This window comes from Melospiza melodia, chromosome 1 (genome assembly GCF_035770615.1).
Source record: "Melospiza melodia melodia isolate bMelMel2 chromosome 1, bMelMel2.pri, whole genome shotgun sequence".
Classification (NCBI taxonomy): Eukaryota; Metazoa; Chordata; class Aves; order Passeriformes; family Passerellidae; genus Melospiza; species Melospiza melodia.
Genome location: NC_086194.1, coordinates 57,190,031 through 57,216,568, shown reverse-complemented (window position 1 = coordinate 57,216,568; position 26,538 = coordinate 57,190,031). Strand labels below are relative to the sequence as shown.

The window sequence follows — 26,538 nt, the reverse complement described above, 5'->3', positions numbered from 1 at the left end:
TCCACCTGTAGACCAGCTCACCACCCAAGAGGCACTGAGACCGGCGGCTCCCTGTAAATTTCGCAAGGGGAGCCCCTTTCCCTTCTCTCTCATCGCCCAAGCCCCCATTGCCATGTGGGGAGGGGCTGAAGGTGCGCCACAGCGCCCCCTGCAGCCGCGGCGGAATTAGCACACCTGCCTTGTCTGGCCCTGAGCCAACAGCGCCCCTGCTGGCTGTCACTATAACTACACTACAAAAGGGAAAGGGCCTGCAGCCGAGACAGGCCGCTCCTGGGCTCCTGATTTTCTGTGTGTTGTTACTGCCGTCGTTGTTGTTTGTTTGTCTTGCTTTATATACGTACCTACATACACACATACACACACACACACATATATATATATATAAAAGTAAAGAACTGTTATTCCTTTTCCTAGATCTTTGCCTTAAAGCACCATAATTTCAAAGTTACAATAATTTGGAGGGAAGGGGTCATATTTTCCATCCCAGGAAGGTTCCTGCCTTCCTTGGCAGACAATAATTTAAAAAAATTATTTTAAACCGAGACAGACACTTCCCAGAGGCATCCAGTGTCAGGCCAGGCTATCAGGACCCCTATCAAGCCCTATGGTATTCAAATTGCTTTTAAAAGAAAAATCACTTTTCTCTCCTAAAAAAAATAAATGCTGAATGCAGACTGCAGGGCAGTATGGTGTAGATTAAGGAGTCTTTGGGCAGGGGTTTCGGCATTTTTTTCACCATCTATTTAGCCTGCTTGAATCCCCATGAATGAAAGTGTGAGGTTCTTGCAGGGTCCTTGTTTTCTCTGCTCAAATTCTGAAGGATTATAACCATACTTAATTCTGAAGGAAGCACAGGAGGGCAGCACAATTATCCATGACTATACTATTGAAAATAAAAGGGGAAAAAAGAGAGGTTATCTCATTTTCATTAACCTGAGATTCTCTTGTCACATTGCAATAAACACGTGTAACACAGACTGTCAGTGTTACATCCCAACATAGCGGTTAGCAAAAGGGTTGCACTTGAAGGAAAGTTCAATACACAAAGTTCATGTGCTATGACTCTAGCCTAGAAACAGAGTTGCAGAGAGAGTCTAACAAAAAGTAAATGAAATTATTAGTGGTACCAGGAATGTGAAAGGTAACAATTACTCACTGTTTCTCGCAATCCAAGAAGGGAATTACCAAACAAACTTACAAACAGTAAATTTGAGAAGAATAAAAAGATATCATTTATCACATAATGCCTGTGTAAATTTTGAATTGTGTTGCCTCAGTGCCCAGTATACAGAAGTACCAGGGCTCCAAAGATAATTTGACAAAGTAATGAAGTAATAGATTCATCAGAGTGTATCCAAGTCAGAGATTTGACCTCTACCTGGGCCCTCTGGAACAGAAGGGGTAGTGGGAACACATCATTGTAGTGGGATACACCCATTGCTCTAATTTTGGTTTTTGTTCATTAAGGTCTCTTCTATGAAATGTTGTCACGCAGGTGATGGAGAGCTGAAGGGACATCTGGTCTATGAATGCTTGAACAACCAGTGAGGTTGTTCAAGCGTTCATAGCAAAGCTGACATGATGTTTGAAAGTAGCTTCTATCCCAACTGATTAAAAGCATAGGTTTTTCAAAATGAGATTATTTATTGCAAGCCCTGGTGTCTCCAGAACCCAGCTCCATCGAAGCGCTGAGTAAAATGACAAAAGAAATTGCAAATTCTTGTATGGCCTTTGATATCATAAAACAATTACTACTGATGCAGTGCACAATGAGGTGAAATAGTAGTCTGAGTAACTGCATCTCACATAATCTATAATCCAGTCTCTCCCACCACGAATGACAGAAGTATTTGCAGTTGCTGAGACAGATTACCAAATCTGCCACTTTTAATTCCTTTTTAATTCCTTTGTGGACTCACTCAGCATCTTATAGTTTGTAAAGGAGTGAATTTTCTTTTTTGTAAGCTTTTTCCCCCAAACCTGTTATTTTTTTCTCCCTGAGTACTAAAGTGAGTTTAGTAATAATCTGCAGTTTTTCCACCTGAAAAGGACCATTGAAGCTATTTCTAGTGCTCAAAATAAAACAAAGATGTTGAAATCTAAGAACTCAGTTCTCAGACTGGACAATCCTGTCTCCTACTGAAGCCATTTGAAAGCCTTTTCAAAGATAATTATGACCATGAAGAAATAAATTCTGTATAGTATGGTATTTTCTTTCTTCAATTGCCTGAGAGGTGTATGTGGCTTAAGAAGCAAAGTTCAGAAGATCAATGAAATAAAGAAGAAATATGCATCATAAGTTAATTCATCTCTGTTATTGGTATGTCTAATGAATGAGAAATTTTGGAGTGATTATTTTTTCAAAGAAAACAAAATGCTATTTGAAGGTGCTTGCATTCTCTTTAAAGCAAGGGAAAACAAGAATAAATGCTCTTGGGAAAAAGTTTTGAATATTTGTTTAGTAAGTGAATTTAAATAACATCACTCCAATTTAGCACATGACTCAAGCACATAATATCAATTTTTCTATGATGAGAAATAGCATTAGCATAGAGGGTATCCTGCTTTTAGAGCTTTGGCACATAATTGTGCCTAAATCATTCATGAAGCTAAAAATTTCTAGTTCTTTTCACACTGATGTTGAGTTTTATGTTGGCTTAACAGTTTGCATTCCACTTGACCTAGGATAACATCAGTGATGAAAGAGATCAGTTTTGGTTTAATATATGTTATTTGACTGCCAGCATATTACGGAAATATATCTAAGCAGATAAAAATATAATGAATACACTGGCAAAGGTTTGATTACACAAAGTAATCACTGAGTTTCCTGAATAAAGCATGTATGAATGGAATTAGATACTTATTAGGTAAAGCCACCTAGAAAATTAGGTGCAAAATCTCATTCTATATTTGATAATCAAACATAATTCAAACTTCTGCATGTGTTTGGGGTAAAAGCTAGATAATTGTTTTCATAAAGACATATTCCATTGTGGATGCAAACAAGAACCCCAGTCCTTTTCAAGGAGCAAGGGGGATGAGTTGTGTGGTGGGTTGACCTTGGCTAGACCCAAGGTACTAATCTATCACTCCTCTCCTAAGCTTGGCACGGGGAGAGAAAATATAAGGATCATGTTTTGAGGGCAGAGGGAGATCGTTAACCAATTACTGTCTCAGGTAAAACACACTTGACTTGGAAAAATGTATTTAATTTATTATTAAAATCACAGTAGGCTAATGTGAAGTAAAACCAAATCTTAAAACATCTTTCTCCCACCTCTCCCTCCTTCCTGGGCTTAACTACATTCCTGATTCTCTACCTATTCCTCCATAGGGAACAGAAGGATGGAGAATGGAGGTTAGAATCAATTGTTCAAACATTGTCTCTGCTGCTCTTTCCTCTCATAACTACTGATGGGCTTGTCCTTGGTGGGTGGGTCCATCTTGGAGCTGGCTGGGAGTGGCTCTGTCAGACATGAGGGAAGCTTCTAGCAGAAAGAAGCTAGCAGAAAAGCCAGTCTTCCAACCATGCAAATCATAGAACCTTCCACAGGAATTAGGAGAATCAAAGCCAGCAAGGTTTCCAGCCACATATGTGAATTAGAATTGTGTAATAAGCACTGGGCATCTTTGGCTGAGTGACAAAACAAAAAAAAATTAGGATAATGCCTAGCTCTGGGTCAGACACAAGGAAATGGTGTATTTTTGCATGGCCAAATGTCTGTTGGAGATTGGGGTTTGGGTAGGGTAGTGGGGTGGATAGATAGAAAATAAAAGATCAACCTGAGATTTTCATCTAGCTAAAACAAATTTTGTTTTATTTACCATTTACATAATGGTGAAAAAAAATGTGAAACACCATTTCAAAGCAAAAATTCTCATTTCGATTTTTTCAATATGTCTTCAGTTTTTGTTTATCACTTGTTTTTAATTCCACTTAAACTCCTAAAAACTTCAGCCTGACTCAAAAAAAACCACTTTTCAACTGATAACAGTTGTGGACTTTCTTCTATATTTGTTATTGCCTGCAAGTACCAGGTTTTGAAGTTAAGAAAAGGAAAGAAGTGGTTTAGAAGGAGAGAAAATAATGAATAGCCTAGTGATGGATCAATTAATGATTATAAGTAATAAAGACTAGAATTTTCAGACATGAATATCTGGGTACGTGCATGTTGCTTTTTTGGGATGGGATGCCACACCTTATAAGAGTCGTCCTGACTGGTTCCTGTAGCTGGTGTGCTCAAATTGGAAGTTAGCTGTTTTGTGAGTTGTTGAAAATGCAATCTAAATGTCACCAATGTCTTTTAAAGAGCCATTTCATATTCTTCCTTCTTCTCATGAGAAGACATGATCTTGTTTCTCTTTCAGGACTAAGTGTTGCATCAGGAAAAAGAAGCCTGATTCTCACTCTACCAAACATAATTCTTGCAGCTGGCAGCAAGGAGGACTTTCCTCTTGCTGAAGTGGAAAATTTCTATGCATCATTGCACAGGCAAATTTTCCTAAATGGGATAAGGACTATAATAGAAGCAAAATCACAGCTGTATTCCCTGACTGGTGCAATAAATTAGTTGATGGTACAAAATCAAGGAACAATTTCTGCAATGCACTGTATAAGTTACACATTGCTCCATGTCTCTAGGACCATGAATGTTATCCCTGAGGAACAATGCAATCATGTGTCACCTCTGAGCAGAAATATATCTAAAGGACCAGACTTAATGTGGAAAAATGTTCCCCATACAGGTAACTACTCAAAAAACCCTAGTTAAGTTGCCTCCAGTGACGATTTTTTTTCACCATGCACATAAAGTAGATTCAAAAAGCAATCCAGCATCTTAACGACCATGTATCTAGCCTCCTATGAGTAATAAAAAGCAGGCTAAACAAGAGACACATGAAAGTCTCAAAGGAAAACCAAGTGTCTTCCGTGAGACTTACAAACACACAAAACAAAAATGTTGCAAAATCATCTGCATAATTATAAAAGATACCTTTCTACATATTCCGTATCTTTTCTCACCAAGCAGGCATACCATGGTGATGTACTGTTTGCCCTGTCTAGATACTAACAATGCATTTGGCACTTAGCATCAAAGATCATGTTTATCTGCTATTAAAACAGCATAAAATCTTCTTCAGAATGCATTCTTCTATGCAAATTCCAGCTTGCTTCAGGTGCCACTTGCTAAATTAGGCAAACGGTTTCTTTCAAAAAAGCACAAAGAGGATTTTAAAAAGCACAGAAACTGTTCCACCCCCCCTCAGTTATCCTATACTGCAATACTATGGAACAATTGCTCAGCAGAGACAGATTACAGTGAAATATGTCTTTTGGGAAGGCAGAATTCCTTCATGTTTCAAACAAGTTTTTCCAGAACCTAACAAGCCTTTCTGATTTGTAACTTGGAGCCATAGCTGTTAATGTAATTCAGGTAACAGGCCATAAAAAAAGAAGTGAGAAAGGGAAGGAAATTGTCTTTAGTAAGTAGACTTAAACTACAGTCATTCCAATTTTCCTGTGCTGCTGGATGATGACACATAATATGCAGAGCACTATCAAGCAGCAAGGAAAAATATAATGTCTTTGCCTTATAAACTGAAATGGATTTTTTACTTCTGAAAATAATGGAGAGATCAGTTTATCTTTCAAAGCAGAATTAGAAATGACACCATTATTTATATGACCTGTAATTTACCTTTTTACCTCTCTCAAGGAGACATAGACATGCTCTTTATTTATATGTTTGAGTAACCTGCTTTAAAACAACATCAGAATCATGAATATTACATAACCAGGATTTCATTAGACATCTGCTTAGTGCTCATTGCTATGGCGGGGTCTTGGCTAGATTGACACATACAAAAATTGCATCTTGCAGAAGGCTGCAAAGACAGTCATTATTCAATGGTTGAGAAGTTTTGACGAATGAAACTGGGAAGAATCCTGTTAATTCAACTCTCTCTGAATAATTGTAGAGACCTTATCACGGGGTCTTTTCACCACCATTTTCCTATACCAAAGGCATTGTCAGATAACATTCTGTGCCAGCTACTCTGCCACTTTATTTTTGGGATAATTGGGATAGAAAGAAATGAAGGCTTTAACTTAATAATCAGGAAAATTTAACTTCCTGATCAAGAAATCATTATCAAGAAAAATTAAGACTGAAAGGTAGCTCTACATGTTGGCATGGGCAATGTAAAGAACTCAAAGGAAAAGCTTTTAACTACTTAAAAGCAACATTATATCTTAAAAAAAAAATCAAAATAAAGCTAAAACCTCCATATCTGAAATATAGTCCATATATTAAAAAGTCTACATGTAGTATTATATTACATTATATTATAGTGACTATATTCTATTCTAGTGTGTTGCACTGCATAGAAGAATGCAGTACTGAAGCAGATCTGTCAAAACACCCGTTTTGATTTGACCATGAGGTGGCAGTAGGGCTCATCACATGGCCAGAGCTCATTAGGCTTTCACGGTATGTACCAGCTGTTGAAGATGCAAACATCCTGTATATTTCCATGCTAAAAATGCGCATTACCACTAGAGTAATAAGTTCCTAGGACAAACGCACAAAAAGGGAACTTTATATTTATGTACAGTTGGTACCCGAGACAGTAATTTGATTGAATTGACTGTTTTCCCCAAAACAAGAAGTTATACTGAAAATTTTGCATTAACATTGCAGAATCTTTTCCCAGTGAGGAAAAAAAAAAAATGAGGATGTGGTAGAAATCACCTGTGAAAGTGTTAATCATAGGATCATACAATCAGAATAGTTTGGTTTGAAAGGGACATTTAAAGGCCATATAGCCCAATACCCCAGTGATGAGCAGGGACATCTACAACTAGATCAGGTTGCTAAGAGCCCTGTTCAACCTGACTTTGAATGTTTCCAGGAATGAGGTTTCTACCACCTCAATGGAGATAATGTTCCTGTAGTAGTAATGCCATGATTACTGTAAAAAATTTCTTGCTTACATCAAGTCTGTGATGGGGAAGAATATTTTTTTTCATTTGCTGTTAGTTTTATTAGAAAATAATGTTATTTTAAAAAAAGTTTGGAAAGTAAAGAAAAATTATGTCCATGGGCTGCTTGTAATTTTCCATTCAAAGACTTGCCAAGCAATGATTTCACATGAGAAAATTCAGTTTTCCAAAATGGTTTAACAATGTTCTATCCCACAGGAAACACTTGTGCTGATGATGTTTCTGACAGGTATGTATCTTTATTTGTGAAATGGCATCCTCATATTTATTTTCTTGAAACTGAGAAAAAAGGCAGTAGTGGATAACAAGCAGTATCTCCTGCAGGAAAAAAAAAACCAAACCAAAAAACAACCAACAACAATAATATGAGGATCAGATTAACATGAGAAGAAGACTAGTCACTAGATTCCCCATGTAGTAGAAGGCCAAACATATTAGAATTATTGTGGCATGTATGTATGTCTATAAGTAGATGTTACAATATCTTCCTTTGTATATAATTTAAAAAGCAACTTGGATACATATCCTACAAAGATTTATGCAAAATGCTATCTGCAGCTTTCTTTTCTGGGTGCAGGATGCCTGTGCAGTAGGACAGAGTGTTGTCAGTTGGGTTCAGGTTGTCAACTGATGCAAAAAGGTAGTGGTGAGAAAGCTAAAGCTTCTCTTTTAAACATACACAAATGGGCCTCTTTAATACAAATATTCCCTAGCTACACACTGAACAGAGGTTGTAAAACCCAAGAACAGAAGAGAGGTTTTGAAACTCAAGAACCCTAGACCCTGAAAATAGTCCAGGCTGAGTTTCACCCAGCAGCATATTGCATGTGGTAAGCACATTATAGCCATAATCTCAATCTTTCTAATTCTTTAATCTTTTTTCCAGCATGTGATGTGTGAAAGACCATGCACTGGCACAAGAGAAAGCATATGTTCAAGTAAACATTTTAGTAGTCTGCCAACAGCTATGTATTATCCATGGAAAATGTTCCGTTCTCCACACCCCTCACATGGCTGGTAAGGAGATTCGCTCTGGAGTGGGTAATGGATAGAATAGGTTGTGCAGTATTTGGCAAAGTGCCATTCCAGTGTTTTTCTTTCTAAGGTGCATAATTCACAGTATTTTTTCTGATTTTCATCAATTAGATAATTAGCTATAATCTGCCTCTACACTGTCTAAATGACAGAAGCAGTCTGCCTACAAATTGTTTTTGCATGATTAGAATTGCTTATTCGCTGTAATCAATTGGTCCCATGGTACCAGTCTTTTCCCTAAAGAGATTAACTTAGCTATCTTGTACAGGACAATAGATAACGAATATAAATAACACCAAAGATAAGCAACTTGCAAAGACCAAATTCACATCCTCAATCTTCAATCTTAAGTTACTGTGACACATTCATTTCATAGTCCTCAAGCCCAAATAAATACGTGGCCCTAGTCTTTCTAAGACCTTGAGAGTGAAGGCCTTCAAATGTAACCTTTTCCTCAAAGTTAGAGAGTCATGGGTCTGCTCTCTTGGCTGAGCTGGTGCTCTTGAGTCCTCCTAAAAAGCCCACGTTTCTGGACCAGTGTTTCTGCATTCACCTGGTCCTGCAAGGAAGCACCCTTCCAGCACAACTGCTGCTCAGCCACCACCCATCCGAGTAGGGAGAGCAGTCATTCTGCCCCGTAATCTTTCTGGAGTCTTGATAGTTACATGTGGAACTGCACATACACCTGAAAAGCTGAAGAGTCACGTGGTATTTCAGTGTTTAGCCTTAGTTTCTGCATGACTGCAGTAAGAGCTGTGATTGGTACTTGTTCAAGACTTTTTCCTGACAGACATTTAACTCAAGTATATAAGTAACATGACCTCTTTAAAGAACTGATTTTTTAAATAATTATTTGTAAGGGGCCTCTTAAGAAAAAGTACATGATCGTGTGTCTGAAATTAATACATGCTTCTGGATGAAATTTTCTATGTGTTTAGTTGAGTTATTATATTTTCTTCCTACTTACCACTTTGCTAGGGCAGTAGGAAATTAAATAATTTTGATTGTTTGACTATCAAAACAAAGCACTGTATTATACTTACTTAGGAATAGTTACATTTCAGTGAATTTCACTGATACATGCACAAAGAAAATGCTAGAAAAAATTGTTTGCATTTCTTGTGCTACCTAATAATTCAGCAATAGTCTTTGAAGAAATGTGGGTTCAGATACCGTCTCATGGGCCTGTGGTACACAGGTGAGGAAGTGCAAAAGTATAAACACACTGAAGAACTTAGAGATGTTTTTCCAAACTGCTGAGGCTGTAGACTTCTACACTAGGCTCAGACTCACTTGAAATTATTCCCAGATGCCCATGAAACCATCCTATGGCTTGGGATTGCTACAGTTTAAAAATATTTCCATAGTCTCCCTTTTCAATAGCATCCTTAATAGAATCTCTTGTGCAGCTGTTTTTTTTTTCAGCCTGCTTTCTTCGTGTCCAATGTGTCCTGTTCTTACAGACAGAAGAATATGGCCAGAACAAAGTCAGAAGGATAGAATCTCAAAAATCTGCTTTTCCCATTAAGCAACTCTAATAATCCAGGATTTTTCTTTCAGGCTCTGCACAAAATTTGATGGATAAGGCTTACCAGCAGAACTTAGTAGTACTAAGCATTATGTGAAAGGAATGATTTTCCCTCATAATGCTTCAATGGCATTTTTCAAATCTAAGGACAGTTTCTGGTTTGTTTGTTTAAGTTTGTTTCTGGTTACCACACAATTTTTTTCATTTTAGAATAAACTGGAGATGTTTAGGAAACAACAGATTGTATATAAAAATAGATGTCAAAAATCCAATAAAATGTTGTCCTTACCATCTGTTTTCTTTGATTCATCCCCCACACTACACTTATATTTTCTGTCCAATTTGTTGTCTTCCTTTGATTCACCTAGAAAGAAGCAATAAGAAACATTTAATGCATTTTAATGCATGCAGAGTGCATTTTAATGCTTGTAACTCAATGAAATTGCAACACCAAAGGAGATGTTGTTCCTTAGGAGGAAAGGTCTGAGCTCAAAAAGAACTTAATTAACTCATTTCCATAGAACAAAGCACCAGAAAACATGTATCCAACTCCTACAAATAAGCAAGATTAAAAATCCACTTATAAATTTCTTCTAATTATCAAAACCTTTTAAAGTTATATGCAAACTCACAATGTCTCTGACTGCGTGTTGGCCATTAAAAACTTGATCATAAGCTTCATTTCAGTGTCTGAAACATTCACGCTTTCCAAAGAAATGAGAACCTGCAAGGCTTCATCATAAGTGTCTGTTTTAAAGAACCATCTTAGATACCCTTAACGCGCCTATGTAATTTTGCCTTATTTTCCTTTTATCTATTGATTCATTTGTGTTGGTATCAGGAAACAATCATCCTAGCATTGATCATTGCCTTTAGAGTCTACGTAGCAAACAAAAAATCAAGGCCTTTGGCACAGCAATGGTTCATGCAGAATGAAAATAGCAGCTTAAGATGGGGTGCAATTTATGAAGCTAGGAATGTCAACCAAGAGTGACTCTTTTTTGGTCCTCTATTAGCCATACAGCAAAGCACATCAGATCTTACCAGACCACCCCTTCACTGAATGAGAATGTTGAATGCTAGATCAAATAAAATCTTAAATGGAAAGCTGTAGCAGAATAGAGATATTTTAGCTGCAGTATCCAAACAGCAAGAATGGTCTTTTTCCTTTTGTGATGCACACCTCAACACAAAAAGCTGTAAAAGTCTCACTTCAGAATTTTTACATGTGACGCTGTATTACAGTGATGCTTATTCCTTTTTTATTACTATTTTTGGTACTATAATGACTTCCTAGTCTTTAGATCAAGATTAAAGGTATTAAGTGTTAAAGAGGATATTATCTGCCTTCCAAATACTCATGGGCAGTGGATATTTATTTTTGGAACAGTTCAAAAAAAAGAAAAATTGCAGAGAAATGAGATCTCCCTCTTCCACAATGTGCCTTAACCATTAGCATATTCATTATTCTTGGATGGTAGTGGATCAATCTCTCTCTCCAATTACATTTCATCATAGTATAAAAGAGGAATGATTTTCAAACCCTAAAATATTTAACAAGATGGAACTAAAGTATGTTCTGTTCAGTATTTATTCAAAATTTTTCATGTTTATCTTCCTAAGCTCACTGTGTGGATGAAAAAAAAAATGAATGTAAGATGATACAGGACAAGCAGCACCCTCCTCAGCTGCTTAGACTTCCACAGACCTGGGGTCTTCGTACAAAGAGGTTATGAGCAGATCCAAACAAGTTTAGGTGTCTGTTTGATTAAGGTGGTCTTAAAAAATAATGGCATAGTCTTCAACTGAAACTAATATGCACAAAAGTATTCTTGCATTTCTTCCACCATCATACAGCTGATGGTAATGATAAGCTAACAAACCTTTTTTAACCATTGCATTAAAAAGTTGCTTGACCCTAAGTGCGTGCAGGAAAAAATGCAGGAACATCTACACATGCACTGTTTCAGAGCTTGATCTCTCAGAGAAAGCACAAGGCAGTGTATGACAGAGAGCCTTTAAACTCACTGCATAACACAATTTCTGAACTTTCAGTGAATATTATGAAAAGGGGACTTTTAAGTAATGTAATATCTACCCTGCCAGCAGCAGAGCAGAATAATTATCATAATGATCTTTTTGAAAGAGATTACAGAGGCAGAGAAATAATCAGACAAATATATTAGATGAGATATTAACATGTAGGCATAAAGGAAGCTGTGGTAAATCTAGACATATGAATGTTAAGATTTCATCAGTCCCCAGAGACTCTGCAGTGATTGCTCCTCATAAAGGCCTTATCCCATAAATAAAGGAGAAGAATTTCTTTTCCTGAGGAAGACACTAGTTTTCAGAAATCATTATAATTCCTTTCAGAGCACTTTTGACACCTGCAGCAGGGACAGACTGTCGAAAAAAGTACTAGCAAAATCACTAGAGCACACTTAGTTCCCACATTGCTAGAAGCAGGCAAAACGAAAGATTGCAGAAGTAAAGTCTGGTGTAGTCTAACTCACATTTCATATGTCCCTGACCTTTTTGTCTTCCCGAGGGGCCCATTCATGTTCACACATGTAACACTGTCTGAAGAAACATCCCATACATTTGAGAGACTGACAGCTTTGATCCCGCAACAGTTCCATTCTAAAAAAAACCCTAATTAAAAAGGAATTACTGGACCTGCAACCCTAAGAATAATATCAGGAATGTTTTAAACAGAATTTCTGCATCTCCTGCCATCTAAACTCACTGCTTGAGCCTGGACTTTCAAAGCCTAAATGCCCATTCAGTCTTTTTCTAAAAAGAGGCTTCTGAGTGGTTTTACTGCTGCTCTTGGACTGCATGATACTAGCCAAGTTTGTGACAAGACACATGTGGCTGTAATGCTATTTTTTGATATTGGCTCCAGGGAGCAGGAGCTGTGCAGGAAAGGACAGTGTAATGGCCGAGAGACCAGGGATCTCTTCTGTTGGGTTTAATAAGTTTTTTTTCATGTTTAATGGAATTTTCAAACATTTTTTCCACCTTTTTTTTGGGTCCAGAATGGGATTCTTATTTTAACTCAGTTCCACAGCAAGTTAAAAAAACTGGAATAAAATTTCTGTGAAAACAACCCTCAAAAAATAAAGGCTAGTGGTTGTCCTCATTAAAAAAAAACTGAACAAAGGAAGGATAGATAAAATAAATCCTAAAAAAAGAGTGGAGAAAAATTCTCTGTTCCAAAACATATTTTGTTCTGAGGTTCAAATCAAAGATGCATTTAATTTGCTTTAGAATGAGTTTAGAAGCCAACTTTGCCTTCTCCTATCAGTTACTCAAGCAATGACAATGTTCATTAAAGCAGGTTATTTGTTTCAGCTTTTCATGCTCTGTATAATAAGAGGATACTTCAGTTCCATGAAAAAACTAATTTTTCCTTTTTCCAAGCAAGGATGATGAACCCCATCTACAGAAGAACACTACTTGGAATTTAATTTAGTTTCTGATTCCCATATGTAGGTGACTATGCCTATGTTCAGGAAGAGACTCTGGGCCCAGGAGTGCTTTTTCAGGGCATCAGGTTCCCCTATCACTAAAGTGAGTTACTGGTTTTAGGGCTGGATTTAGGTTTTGAAGTAGAGAAGTAGAAGAAGAGAACTCACCATTCTGGACATGCTGTTTCTCTTCTCCCACAGTATGATGAAGATCCATTTTCTTATCTGTCCTAGCTGCATTTTTCCCTTGATAGGCTTCATGCTTGCTCATGCCACTTTGCCAAGTGCCATTTACAGGATTCTTACTGGAATCTGTCCTTTTGCTTTCCCCAGGATTTGGTTCTTTACTCTCTTCTGTCTTTGCTTCTGTGACATCTTCACCTGGCTTCCCATCATGTTCATCTCTTTCCTTTTCATGTGTTCCCTGATAAGCATTTTCCTCTGCTTCTCTCTTAGCCTTTTCTTCTGCATCTTCAGCAAAAAGGGCATCCAAGCAAGGAAAGAAGTCACAGCTATCAGTCAATTTGACAAGCACAACTCACGTATCTAAATCTACTTCAGCTTTTCACATGCAAACAAATTTACTTAGATAAATACAGGAACTGATCTGAGAATGGAAAAAGAACATAAGAGGACATTTAACAAAATATTCTAAAAACAACTGGTTTTCAGGGACAACCCTGGTTGTCCTAAATGTATTTTATGTGTATGTCCTTTTCTTCCCATTTAAAGTTCACCTTGAAAAGGTGAACCCAAAATTCTTGAATGGCAAAAAGAGATACTAGCTACTGAAGGCTGTAGGGATGTCTCACAGATTTCACAGAATATTCTGAGTTCGAAGGGATCCATAGAATGCAACTCTTAAGTGAATGAGCCATTCAGAGGTCAAGCTCTGCTCTAAACAACTGAGCTAATCTCAGGGTCTCATGGCATACAGAAGCATTCCTCTCATTTGGAGATCTGAAAAAAAAAGCTTTATTCTGCACCTGAACTACAGGACAGAACTTTGTCTCAGGAGAATTGGACCTGCTACAACACCATTGGATAAGTGTCTCTTGTCAAAAGTAGTGTCAGAAAATACTTTATCTAAATGGTGCTTTGTACACTAGAGTGTTTGTTTTGTCAGTTCTTTTGTTTGTTGCTCTTTCATGATGACCATTTAGGCAAAAAAACCCCAATCAGTAATGATCTCAATTTTATCAAACAGTATGAGAAATTTTTATAAATATCATAGGTTAAAAACAGCTCACTGAGGCTTCTAGGGACAATGCCATTACCAAAGGGAATACAGTATTTTATAAATAATTTATTATACTATTAGCTACAAAAATAGCGCTAATAGGTTCCTTCCTTTCTAACCCCAAATTACTACTTGCTGTCAACAAACAGTGAATATTTCTGTATTCTCTTAATAATAATTTTTTTTATTGGCAAGGCATCTTGACTGCAAGACACCAGTTTGTCAAGGGTCAGCAATTTAAGCCCCTGCTGTGTGGTAGGCCTTACTACAAGACAGGCAAGGAGGGTGATGCAGAAAACTTGCTGCAAGTCAATAGAAAATAGCAGCTGAGCAAAGATACTGAGGGCAAGTGGAGTGCAAAACCAGTTAATTAGTCCTTAGCCCATACAAAGATATTCTGGGCTATAACTCTTGTATAGATATACAAGAGTTGTATAACTCTTGTATAACTCTTTCAGGATGTAAAAAATATGCATGCTTGTACTGTAAATGTACCTAGAAACACAGAAATTATGTAAAAGTCACTCACAAGTCTGTCTTGCACATAGCATCTTTATACTGTTTATGCTTAGTCAAGAAAATATATATGGTACATGGTGAAATTAAATTCTTAAAACTAGTTACCTGTATTGTAACTTCATTCACCCATCACTTTTATATCGCAAGACACTGAACATGTTACATGCTTTGCTTTTTTCGTTAGCTTTAATTTGGTCCATAGGGAACTGCTAGGTATTAATTAAAACAAAAAAAAACAAACAAAACCAACCAAACAAAAAACCCACAAAAAAACAAAAACAAGCAAAAAAATACCGCAAAACACACACCAGGGAAAAAAACAAACAAACAAACAAACATAAAAGTACCAAAACTAAACAACCAAAAAAAAAATTCCCTGGGAAATAGATTTTAAATTATGCTTTTGTTTTCATCTTCATGGAAAGCCCATGAAGAGTTTTTCCTAAATGGCAAGTTTTAATCACAAAGGAAAACTTGTTTTGAATAATACATGATTTCCTGAATCTTAAGACAGGTCTTTCAATTGGAGAGAAAAAAATCTGCTCTGACACTTTGGAGAACTGTGCCAAATCCCTAAATCACAGTCACATATTACATTAAAATCAAACTCCTTCCATTTATATGAAATAGAACAACTCCATTAAATAAGGGATTGAGCAACAACCATTCAGATCAGAGAATAAATTGTATCACAGTTTCATGGAGAAAAGAAAAAACAGTGACCTATTCCTTCTTTTTTTTTGCTCCAAATCTGGTCTAAATCACCTAGGGGCTCTAAGATACCTTGCACAATCATTCATACCCTTGAGCTGAGGGAAATTTGTACCTAAATAATTCTCAAAAGATGGCTCTCAGTATTTCCGAAAGATCTCAAATAATAGAGATTTGGTAATGTCTAACTTATTAGACATTATAATAATGTCTATAATAACCTGCCACTTGTTTCTCCTCTTAATGGTCCAGGATATTTGAATAAAAAATAATTTCCTTATTTTGCAGCTGCAGTAGTCTTCAAAAAACTGCTTTCAGCTATACACCTTCTTAGCAATAAACAAGTTATCATAATTTTCATTGCTGTACTCTGCTTTGTCTACAGCTGGTTCATATGTTTTTTCAACTGCAGTGGCCAAAACTGGAAACAGGATAACACTGAGGGCCTTGTCACTGCAGAAAAGGTGAGAAGAATGCCAAAGGGGTCCTAGAAGCAAAGTCTTTTGGGGGGATTTTTAGTGTGTGTATGTGGGGAGTGTTGCTTTGATTTGTTGTTTGGTTTTTTTCAGTGATGGTAGGATGTTGGTCAGGATGTTTTTCAGTTTCATGACAGTATTGAACCCTAGTCAACCTTCAACCAACACAGCCCTCATATTCTTCTGAAATATTAGCAGTCCTTCCCAGACCGATGACACCACACACCGTTTCAGCTTGCTTCCTAATTAATTTACCAAATTATCACCAGAAATACAAAACCAGCTGTGAATAGAGAATATTCTGTCCTTCTCCTCTGAACTATCCCCCAACTACCATCCATCTCTAAAAGTACCACCCCTTTGCAACCTGAACAATAAATAAATAAATAAATAAATAAATAAATAAATAAATAAATAAATAAAATTATATATATTTTTATCTATATATCTTTTAAATTTATCTATATCTATATTTATCTATAAATATAGATAAATATAGATTTACAAATACCATTCCAACTATTTTTGCACCCACTGAGTCTGATCTGTGACTTTAGGGGAATTCCCTTTAAATTTTTTTCTCTTCCCATTGTTCACATTCTCTTTGTTATGTACATTTACACAGCACAAGAAGAATATAAGGCACAGATGAATCCCAATGTTCCTATCTTTCTGGATTCAGAGTGGGTCATTGAACTCAATAGGTGGATTCTTTCCAACTAACAGTTTGAGAATGGTTGGACTGAAGATGAATTTGAGAAAGAAGAGGTCAACATAATTTTATTCTTTCACTAAGAACCCTGGCTGTTACCTTTGGTGGCTTGTGCTTTCCATTTCTCCCTGTTCTGCTGCACCACCTCAGTCCAGGTGGCTTTAAAACATTTGAAGTCCTCAGTGAGTATGGAGCAGTTGAGTGAGGCACTTCCTTCGGACCCAGTGCTCTTGACACTTGATCTTTTTACTTCAGAGTGACTAATGCTATTCAAACTAGGACACAGTATCACAAAACACAGAAGAAATTAGCATCCCATACACTCAAATACAGCTAAGAAAAAATAATGGTTGAAAGTCAGATAACAGAGCTACCCTGGAAAAACTAAGCTTGAATCCCTTATCCTTCCTATCTCTCCTACCCCAGGACAACCAATGTTAAAGTAAAGAGTACAACCTGAGCCAGTATTAGAAATAAAGGGCTGCTTTTCCCCGTCTTATTTTTTGGCATTCATTCTCACTAAGTGCTGTAACTACTATTTTTGTGTATATCCACTCCCTAAATATTACTGGAGAGTCAGCCAATTCTAGAAATCAAATATGTCACAGAAGGAATCTCCTAATTTCACCAATGGCAGGTATTAGGCACAGGTAAATCTCATTTAAGGGCTTGGGGACCTCACCTGAGGCTTAGGCATTCATTTCTGTTACAGATTCTACAGTTGACTTTTGATGCTTTATTGTGAACATTTTAACAAAGACAGCAAGATTACTGACATAGAAAGATATTAGTGTTTGGTCTTTGTTTGCCCAAGAGCAAAGTCAGCTGGGAGAGCGAATCCTGAATTGATAGCCCTACTCTAGGGATCACTAGCCACGTGGCATTTGAATTCCAAGATATGCCTTGTCAATTAAACCACTAAAAGAGTGCTATCTCTAAAACAGCAGTACAGGTTGAATGGTCCAAGACTTCCTACACCTAAACTCCAGGTGAATTGTGGTGATTCTTTGCACATTTGCATAACCCTAAATACTGTCACAAAAGTGTTCTTATTCTTTCCAGCTATCATTTCTGTTTCAATCCCATTCATACTCCTAGGCGTGGAGAAACAAGTTCCTCCCAATTGCTCTCATTACATTCTCGCTGACAGTGACTGAGAGAGCACTGAGAGTGTATCTGAGTGCATGGCTACAACCATTTGTGCTTCTTGCCTTAGAAGGTATGACTCAGGCTGATGCCACCCTCCTCCCTCTTGGACCTCCTCCAGGCTGCACTTTCCCTGCACAAAGTTACCTCACGAGGTGAGCTGCAGTGTTGACAATGGGTCCTTAAGCCACAAGAAAGACATACACAGAAGAGGGGGGAAATCAGGGCAGTTGATTGCAATGGCAACTCATAGAGTGAAGGGACAGAGTGCAAGGTTATTCACCTGGAACGCCTAAATCCAGACAGGCCAGAGAGGGAAGCTTCATCAATTAGCGGAGTCACAATTTTCTCTGTCATGTCAGTCAGCACAGTAAAGGTGGGTTCCACAATGAAATCAATGAAACCTGAGCAGAAACACAAGCAGAGTCAAGCAGGCAAGAGGAAGATTTATGTGGAATCTCTGCTTCAGTGAATACAGATGACCACACTGTAAATGACAGTAAAAAAATTATACCTTGAAAGAAGGACCGGCAAATACTAGAAAGAGAAAACTGAATTATACATTAATCCCTGACCCAAGACCCTCAATATAGCATGCAATGAAAGGAACATTTTTAAACATTGGAAAGAAATTCTGGCAAATCAGAACATAAACTCATCAAGACTTATTTTATAAGAGGAGTAGTGTGATATTGAAGTCAAATTCCTAGTATATTTCGATAAAACTTAAAATTCACCTTCCAAGAAGAACTCTCTCAAAGAAGAAACAGCAATAATACCAATAACCTTGAACCTCCCTTATTTACAACATCAATATGTTGCTGTGAATTCCCTCTCCTCAGCACTTGGCCGGTTTTTTCTTGCTGGCAATAAAAGAGATCTAGATGCTTTTCCCACATTTTTTAATATTAAAAAAAAGAGAGAGAAAATAAAGACAAAAATATTTTCTACTTCAGTATATAGTTTGACAGAAATGAATATGGGCCTGATCTGAATGTTGGGAAATGCAGACTGATGAGCTCTGTGGACATAAGGTTATGAGATGAAGGAAAATCTAAATTGTATGATGTCTTGGTTTGAAAGGCCAGGTGTCAGCTAATGAAAGCAGGAGGCTCCCTTGAAATAAAGAATGTAAACTCCCTCCCTCTGAATTATTATAATTTTGAAACTGGGGGCTCTTAGGCAAAGATATGGGCGTAGGAATAACAGTTCTTTATTAGGCAAAAAATAAAAGTGAAGTAAAAATGCAGTAATACAAAACAACACTGACAGAGTCAGAATATGACCTGACTCACTGTCAGTCAGGGTGGTGGTAGTAGTCTGATTAAATGGTGGCTGCAGTCATCCTGAAGTGATAGATATGGTTCTTTTGAAAGCAGTGATCCTGTAGAAAGGTGTAGTTTTCTTCTGAAGATCCAGTGGTGGTGAAGATGGGCTTGGTCTTCCTCAGGGAATCCAGTGGAAAGGCTGACTCTGGTGTTTCAAATCTCAGATCATATCCAGGTAGAAATGCCTGGCTCCTCCCCCTGGGTGGAGCATTTCACAATGGGATGATGTAATTTTATCAGTCATGCAGTGAGACTCAATGGTCCTTTAACAGAAGATATTTTCTGGAGGGAGGATTGGTTGTGGAAGAGATAAGGAAAACTGCCCCACCTTTTTTTTGGCCACCAGGTGGCCAAATTAACAGAAGATAACTGCTCCACCTCTAACAGATGGCAATAGAATATACACCCCAAACCACATCTTCCATTTCCAACTCAAGATCCATCCCATTATCCACCCCTTATTCTAGTACCATCTGCATCATACCCAAATCAATAAACTCTACCCATGGAACCTTACACACAATTCTCACTTAAGACTAGGTTTCCCTGTAGTACACAATGGGCTTCTCCATCTTTCTGCATTACCCAAGTGTAACCAGGTCCTAGAGCAAGAACAATCCCATGGATGGATTTGCCTTTGCCTGAGATGGGAGTAATCCAGTCTTTCCTAAAATACCTTTCATGTGTACCACAGGAACTTTGTCTCCATGTACTGTGTGCAAGAGTTCACACTGGGCAGGACCAGCTCAATTGATGGACCCGTGGGTGTTGACCATCCAGGTGACTTTTGCTAAGGTAATTTCCCAATTTCTAAAAGTTCCCCCACAAAGCGCATTCAAGATAGTCTTAAGTAGTCTGTTGCACTGTTCAACTTTCTTGGCAGCTGGCGCATAATAAGGGATATGATATATCCATTCAACATCATGTTCTTTGGCCCAGGTGTTGATAAGACTTCTCTTGAAACAGGTCCCGTTGTCCGACTCGATTCTCTCAGGGGTGCCATGTCTCTACAGCACTTGCTTTTCTAGGCCTAAGATGGTCTTCTGGGCAGTAGTGTGAGGCACAGGGTAGGTCTAACTATCCAGTGGTGGCTTCTACCTTGGTCAGCACGTGGCGCTTGCCCTGGCATGTCTGGGGCAGTGAGATGTAGTCAATCTGCCAGGCCTTCCCATACTTGTACTTGGACCACTGCCATATGGGCTTCACTTGCTTGGCCTGCTTGATTTCAGCATATGTCTCACAGTCATGGATAACCCGAGAAATACTGTCTGGTTAGATCCACCCCTCAGTCTCATGCCCACTTATAGGTAGTAATGACCTGAGGCATCATAGCCCATTGGGCTAGGAACAACTCTCCCTTATGTTGCCAATCTAAGTCTATCTTTGACATCTCTATCTTTGCAGCCTGGTCTATTTGCTCTTTGATTTGGTGTACCTCATTAGCCTGACTCTTGGGGACATGGGCACCTACACGACAGACTTCTACAGGTAGCTTCTCTACCAGAGTGGTAATGTCTTTCCACTCATCGGCAGCCCATATTTGTTTTCCTCTATGCTGCCAGTTGGCCTTTTTCCACCTTTCCAGCTAGCCTCATAGAGCATTAGCTGCCATCCACAAATTGGTATAAGGGTATAGCTTTGGCCACTTCTATCTTTCTTTCCTTCTTTCCTTCTTTCCTTCTTTCCTTCTTTCATGTCCAGAGCCAGCTGAATGACCTTGAGTTCAATAAATTGATTTGATCTACCTTCTCCTTTGGTGGCTTGTGCAACTTGTGTAGGGCTCCATACAACTGCTTTCCACATTTGCTTCACAGGAACTATCACTGAAAAGAGCGTAGTGTGTTTCCTCTGCTGGTAGATGGTTGTATGGTGGAGCTTCTTCAGCCCATATCACTTGTTCTTGCTCCTTTTAATCAGTGAAACTAAAGTTTTCACCTTCCAGCCAGTTTGTAATTATTTCTAAAATCTCAGGGTGATTCGGGTTTCCAGTGTGGGTGTGCTGTGTGATGAGGGCAATCCACTTGCTCCGTGTAATTGTAGGTGGCATAGTGGGTACAGGAAATCTTTCCTTTAACCATCTACACCAACATGGGTAGTTGGGATCCCAGGAGGAGCTGTGCTTCTGTGCCAGTTACCTCTGAGGCCACTTGAACTCCTTCATGGGTGGCCAAGATTTCCTTTTCTGTGGGAGTGTAGTTGATTTCAGACGTCTATAACTTCAGCTCCAGAATCCCAGTGGTCAGCCTCAAATCTCCCCAAGCACCTTCTGCCAAAGGCTCCAGGACAAGCCATGGTTCCCAGATGCGGAGTCGAGCATATTCTTCACTCTGGTCCCGACCTGACTGGGCCGAGGGCTACTGCATGAGCAGTCTCCTGCTTGATCTGGGCAAAGGCTTGTTGCTGCTCAGGGCCCCACTGGAAATCATTCTTCTTGCAGGTAACCAGGTAGAGAGAGCTCACAATTGGGCTGTATTCAGGAATGTGCATTCTTCAAAAACATATGGCACCCAGGAAAGCCTGTTGGTGCTGGTTGGTGGAGACATCGCAGTGATCTTGTTGATGACTTCAGTGAGAATCTGATGGTGTCTGTCTTTCCACTTTACTCCCAGGAACTTGATCTCTCAGGCAGGTCCTTTGATTTTGCTCTTCTTGATGGCGAAGCTGGCTTCCAGCAGTATCTGGATGATTTTCTCTTCTTTCTCAAACACTTTGCTGGTGTGTTCTCCCACATAATGATTTCATTGATTGACTGCAGATGTTCTGGAGCCTCACCCTTTTCCACTGTAGCTGGGATCAGTCCATGGCAGATGGTGGGGCTGTGTTTCCACCCCTGGGGCAGTTGTTCCAGGTGTACTGCACACCCGTTCAGTTGAAGGCAAACTGAAGCCTGCACTCTGTGGCCAGAGAAATGGAGAAAAACACATTAGTAACATCAATATTGGCATACCACTTTTCTGCCTTGGACTTGAACTTGTTTGAAGTTCCAGCATATCTGGCATGGCAGCGCTCAGCAGTGAAGTCACCTCATTCAAGCCATGATAGTCTACAGTCAATCTCCAAACTTGCACACAGGACAAATGGGACTGTTGAGGAGTGATTAGGTCTTTCTGACCACCCCTTGGCTCTCCAGCTCATGGATCATTTTGTGGATGGGGATCACAGCATCTTGATTCATCAGATACTGCCAGCAGTGCGCAGTCAAGGTGGTAATTGGTACTTGTTGCTCTTCCACCTCCACAAGTCCTGCTGCAAATGGGTTTTCTAACAGTCCCAGTAATGTGTTTAATTGCTTAATGTCCTCGGCTTCTACAGCAGCTATTGTAAACGCCCACCTGAGTCCCTTTGGGTCATTGTAATAGCCATTCAGGAGAAAGTCTATGCCCAGAATACATGGGGCCTCTGGGCTGGTCACAATAGGATGTTTCTGCCACTCCTTCCTAGTCAGGCTCACCTTGGCTTCTAACAGGGTCAGTTTCTGTGATCCCCCCATTACTCTGGCAATGGAAACCAGTTCTGCCCCCACGTAGCATTAGGGTACACTGAGCACCAGTATCAACTAACGCTTCATATTTTTGTGGCCCTGATGTGTTAGGCTGTCAGATTCATACCATCCAAAAGGCTCAGTTTTCCTGTGCCTCTTCCTGGCTAGAGGCAGGGCCCCTGTAGCCCCGGTTATTATTTCTTTCCTGGGCATACATACCTTCAAGGGGATCTGACTGATCATACCCAGTAGCTCAGTCATGGGAGGCTGAGGCTACCTTCACTTTTCTGGAACTCCCTCAGTTAGTGTTTTCCTCCTTGAGTTGATGAATCCATGCTGCCAGGACAGAAGTAGGTTTCCCATCCCACCTTCCCATGTCTTCCCTATGGTCGTGCAGGAAGAACTAGAGGTCAGCTTGTGGAGTGTACCCTCTCTCTAGCTGGGGGATGTTGGGCTCTGACTTTGGGGCCTATGAGTTGCACTGGTGCTGCATTAATCTTCCTCACCTCCTTCCTCATCTCCTTTTAAACTCCTCTTCAAGATCCATAACCATGGCAGAGACATGAGCCTGCATTGGGCCACTGATCATACTCTCGCAATTTCTAAGCTTGTTGGTGACAGAACGCACTGTCTCTCGGTTGTTATTGGCATTAATCATTGCAATGAAGATGATGTATTGAGCTGACCCTAGATTTGCCAGACTTCAAAACATTTGCCCTGTGTTCCTGACCTTGACAGGGTCTTTATCACGCTGTCCGTCCTTCCCAAAGAGTGCTTTCAGTACTGCCACTTCTCTCAGCTCTTGGATCCCTTCCTCAAGGATCTTGCAGTGCATTCTATGATGATACTCCTGCATTTTCTCTCTGTGGACAAACCTCTCTCTTACACTCATTAAAAGCTGCTCCCAGAAGGAAAGGGACCCTGGTTCCCTTACGAATATCTGATTCACACCTGAGTCCTGGGTCAAGGACCCTGAATTCCTGGCCTGATGGTGGCCTCACCACCTTCCAGTTGCACGCCTGTACCCATAAGATCCCAGACCTGAAGTAACCAGGTTGTATATGCCTCACATTCCTGTTGTACAATGTCTTTGTGCAGATTACAGAGATTTTCCTATGGCAAGGACTCGGAAATAATCACAATCTCTGACTCTCCTGTGGCTTGCAAGGGCCCTCCTTTCTTATCCTTATCTGGGTGCACTGATTTCATTTTAGACTTCCTCATTTCCACAGGGGTGACTGCTGCTGGCTGTGACTGCCCTTGCAGTTCATCTGGAGCCTGGAAAGTTGTAGCATTTGTGGGTTTCACTGCTGCAGTATTAGACTCTCCTTCTTTGAGGCAGGAGGAGGGCTTCTCACCATCTGGGGAAATTTACTCCTTCAGCACCTGGCTATCTCCTTCACCAGAACTACCACCCAGTCTGGGTGGTTAATTTCTAAGGCAGGCTGTGGGGCAGGGTCATGCAGTAGGGCAGCATCCCTAGTCTCTGGGGCAGCAGCAGGTTCGGGGGCAGCATCCCTATTTTCTGGGGTAGATATCAGGGTGGTTATCCAAGTCAATCTTCTCTTATCTCTGAATGCTAAATAGAATGGGCATATCAGAAACACTAGCCGTGTATGATATCATTGGAAACTGGTGGGGCAGACCCAGAGCTGTTATAAGGGTTGGGAGAAAATTTGCCCCACTGTAATTTAGTCGCAGTAAGTACCATTATTGTAGTAACTCTCGAAAAATACACTTAGTGTGTGATGCGTCCGCCTTCCAGAGGAAGTTAAAAATCCATGATTTTCTCACCTTATTAACCCATAAACTGGATAACAGCCACAGTAGCCTTAGTTATAGGACCCATGATTTGATATTTCTCCCTGCAAATGGGAGAAATATAGTCATGACCACGTACCCTTACCAGGGTAAGCTAGACCACATAATATGACACCTAAAGAGCCTTCTATGTCTCTATGTCCAGCACACAAAAATTATATATTTAAGAATTGTTATTCCTTTTTCTACCCTTTTTCTCTCAGTGCCCTCAAGCCTCACGTTGGGTGCCAAAATTTGTCTTGGTTTGAAAAGACAGGTGTCAGCTAATGAAAGCAGGAGGCTCCCTTGAAATAAAGAATGTAAACTCCCTCCCTCTGAATTATTATAATTTTGAAACTGGGGGCTCTTAGGCAAAGATATGGGTGTAGGAATAACAGTTCTTTATTAGGCAAAAAATAAAAGTGAAGTAAAAATGCAGTAATACAAAACAACACTGACAGAGTCAGAATATGACCTGACTCACTGTCAGTCAGGGTGGTGGTAGTAGTCTGATTAAATGGTGGCTGCAGTCATCCTGAAGTGATAGATATGGTTCTTTTGAAAGCAGTGATCCTGTAGAAAGGTGTAGTTTTCTTCTGAAGATCCAGTGGTGGTGAAGATGGGCTTGGTCTTCCTCAGGGAATCCAGTGGAAAGGCTGACTCTGGTGTTTCAAATCTCAGATCATATCCAGGTAGAAATGCCTGGTTCCTCCCCCTGGGTGGAGCATTTCACAATGGGATGATGTAATTTTATCAGTCATGCAGTGAGACTCAATGGTCCTTTAACAGAAGATATTTTCTGGAGGGAGGATTGGTTGTGGAAGAGATAAGGAAAACTGTCCCACCTGGTTTTAACAGGTGGCCAAATTAACAGAAGATAACTGCTCCACCTCTAACAGATGGCAATAGAATATACACCCCAAACCACATCTTCCATTTCCAACCCAAGATACATGAATAAAGTGTGGAAGTGAGTAGCTTACATATTTCCCTAATTCTTTTAGTACTTCATTTATGAAATTACTTAGTGCTGCAGGTAGCCAAGAAAACAACAAAGTCCTTGATCCCTCCTAAGGTACGTTGAAATTCAGGTTACAATTACTACTGTTACAAACCCCCACTATTACAAATTTTAGGTATTTTTAAATTTTTAACAATTAATTTTTCATTAACAATATTTTAATTTTTCTGGGCAAGTCATGATATATTTATATGCTACTGGTGATTCTTGATGATAACATGAACAGCAAAAGAAGTGATCATATGGTTCAGGCACCTGAATTCATGCTTCAATCCACATCTTGAGTGCAAAGAAGTTAAGTATCCTGCTAGTTCCATTTCCCTCCCCATCTTTTTGCTGAGTTTTGAAAAGGATGGACTATTAGGTGTATTTTCATGACAATCAAATAAAAAATGTTACTTTTATGTTATAGGCTGTAAATCTGGGGACACATGCAGTCTTATCTGTACATGTGAATCACATGCCTGCATAACACTGTATCAGTCTTATCTAGTAAAATTTAGAAAAAAAGAATTCCCAGGTAGTTAATCAGAAATGCATGCAGTATAAAACTTGAACAGAAAATTTTATGCTAGACCACAATGCTGATAGTCCCTGCAAAATTAATGTAATTTTTTTAAGCAACCAACTTAGAACAGTGTTAAATGTGCCACAGAAATCATAAGGATAATGAGAACTTGATTTACGCCTTTGTGGCATTTGTGTGTCTGGCTGTCTATATGTCTCTTCCATTCTCCTTCACTCAAAAACTTATTTACCTCTTAATGACCAAAGAAACCCAAGTCATAGTACCTTGTGATTCTGCTCAGCAAGTAATACCACTGCCATTTGCTCCTCCACCATTAAAAACCCTGAGACATGCAAATCTCTGATACCAGACAGATGAATGCATCACTAACTTCAGCAGCAGGATGGTGGGATCTGTTTCCTGAGATACTGAACAGTTACACATTAAACAGTTGTGCTTAAGAATCAAGTTTTCCCTGTGACAGGTCTTGCATCTCATCAAAAAAGGTGAGCAGAGGTCCCAAAAGGGACCACAAGTAAACAAACTCAAATACA

At 39.2% G+C, this 26,538-nt stretch overlaps 1 protein-coding gene across 1 annotated transcript in view; it reads right to left on the bottom strand.

The window, feature by feature from the left end:
* LOC134429056 (dual specificity calcium/calmodulin-dependent 3',5'-cyclic nucleotide phosphodiesterase 1A-like) overlaps positions 1–26,538 on the bottom strand; it is a 104,292-nt gene that overhangs the window by 4,767 nt on the left and 72,987 nt on the right. Inside the window, exons 12-15 of the mRNA XM_063176498.1 lie at positions 18,130–18,250; positions 16,800–16,975; positions 13,211–13,507; positions 9,859–9,933 (exon numbers count right to left, since the gene is read on the bottom strand). Of these exons, the coding sequence (XP_063032568.1) occupies positions 9,859–9,933; positions 13,211–13,507; positions 16,800–16,975; positions 18,130–18,250 (669 nt within the window). The remainder of the gene's footprint in view (positions 1–9,858; positions 9,934–13,210; positions 13,508–16,799; positions 16,976–18,129; positions 18,251–26,538) is intronic.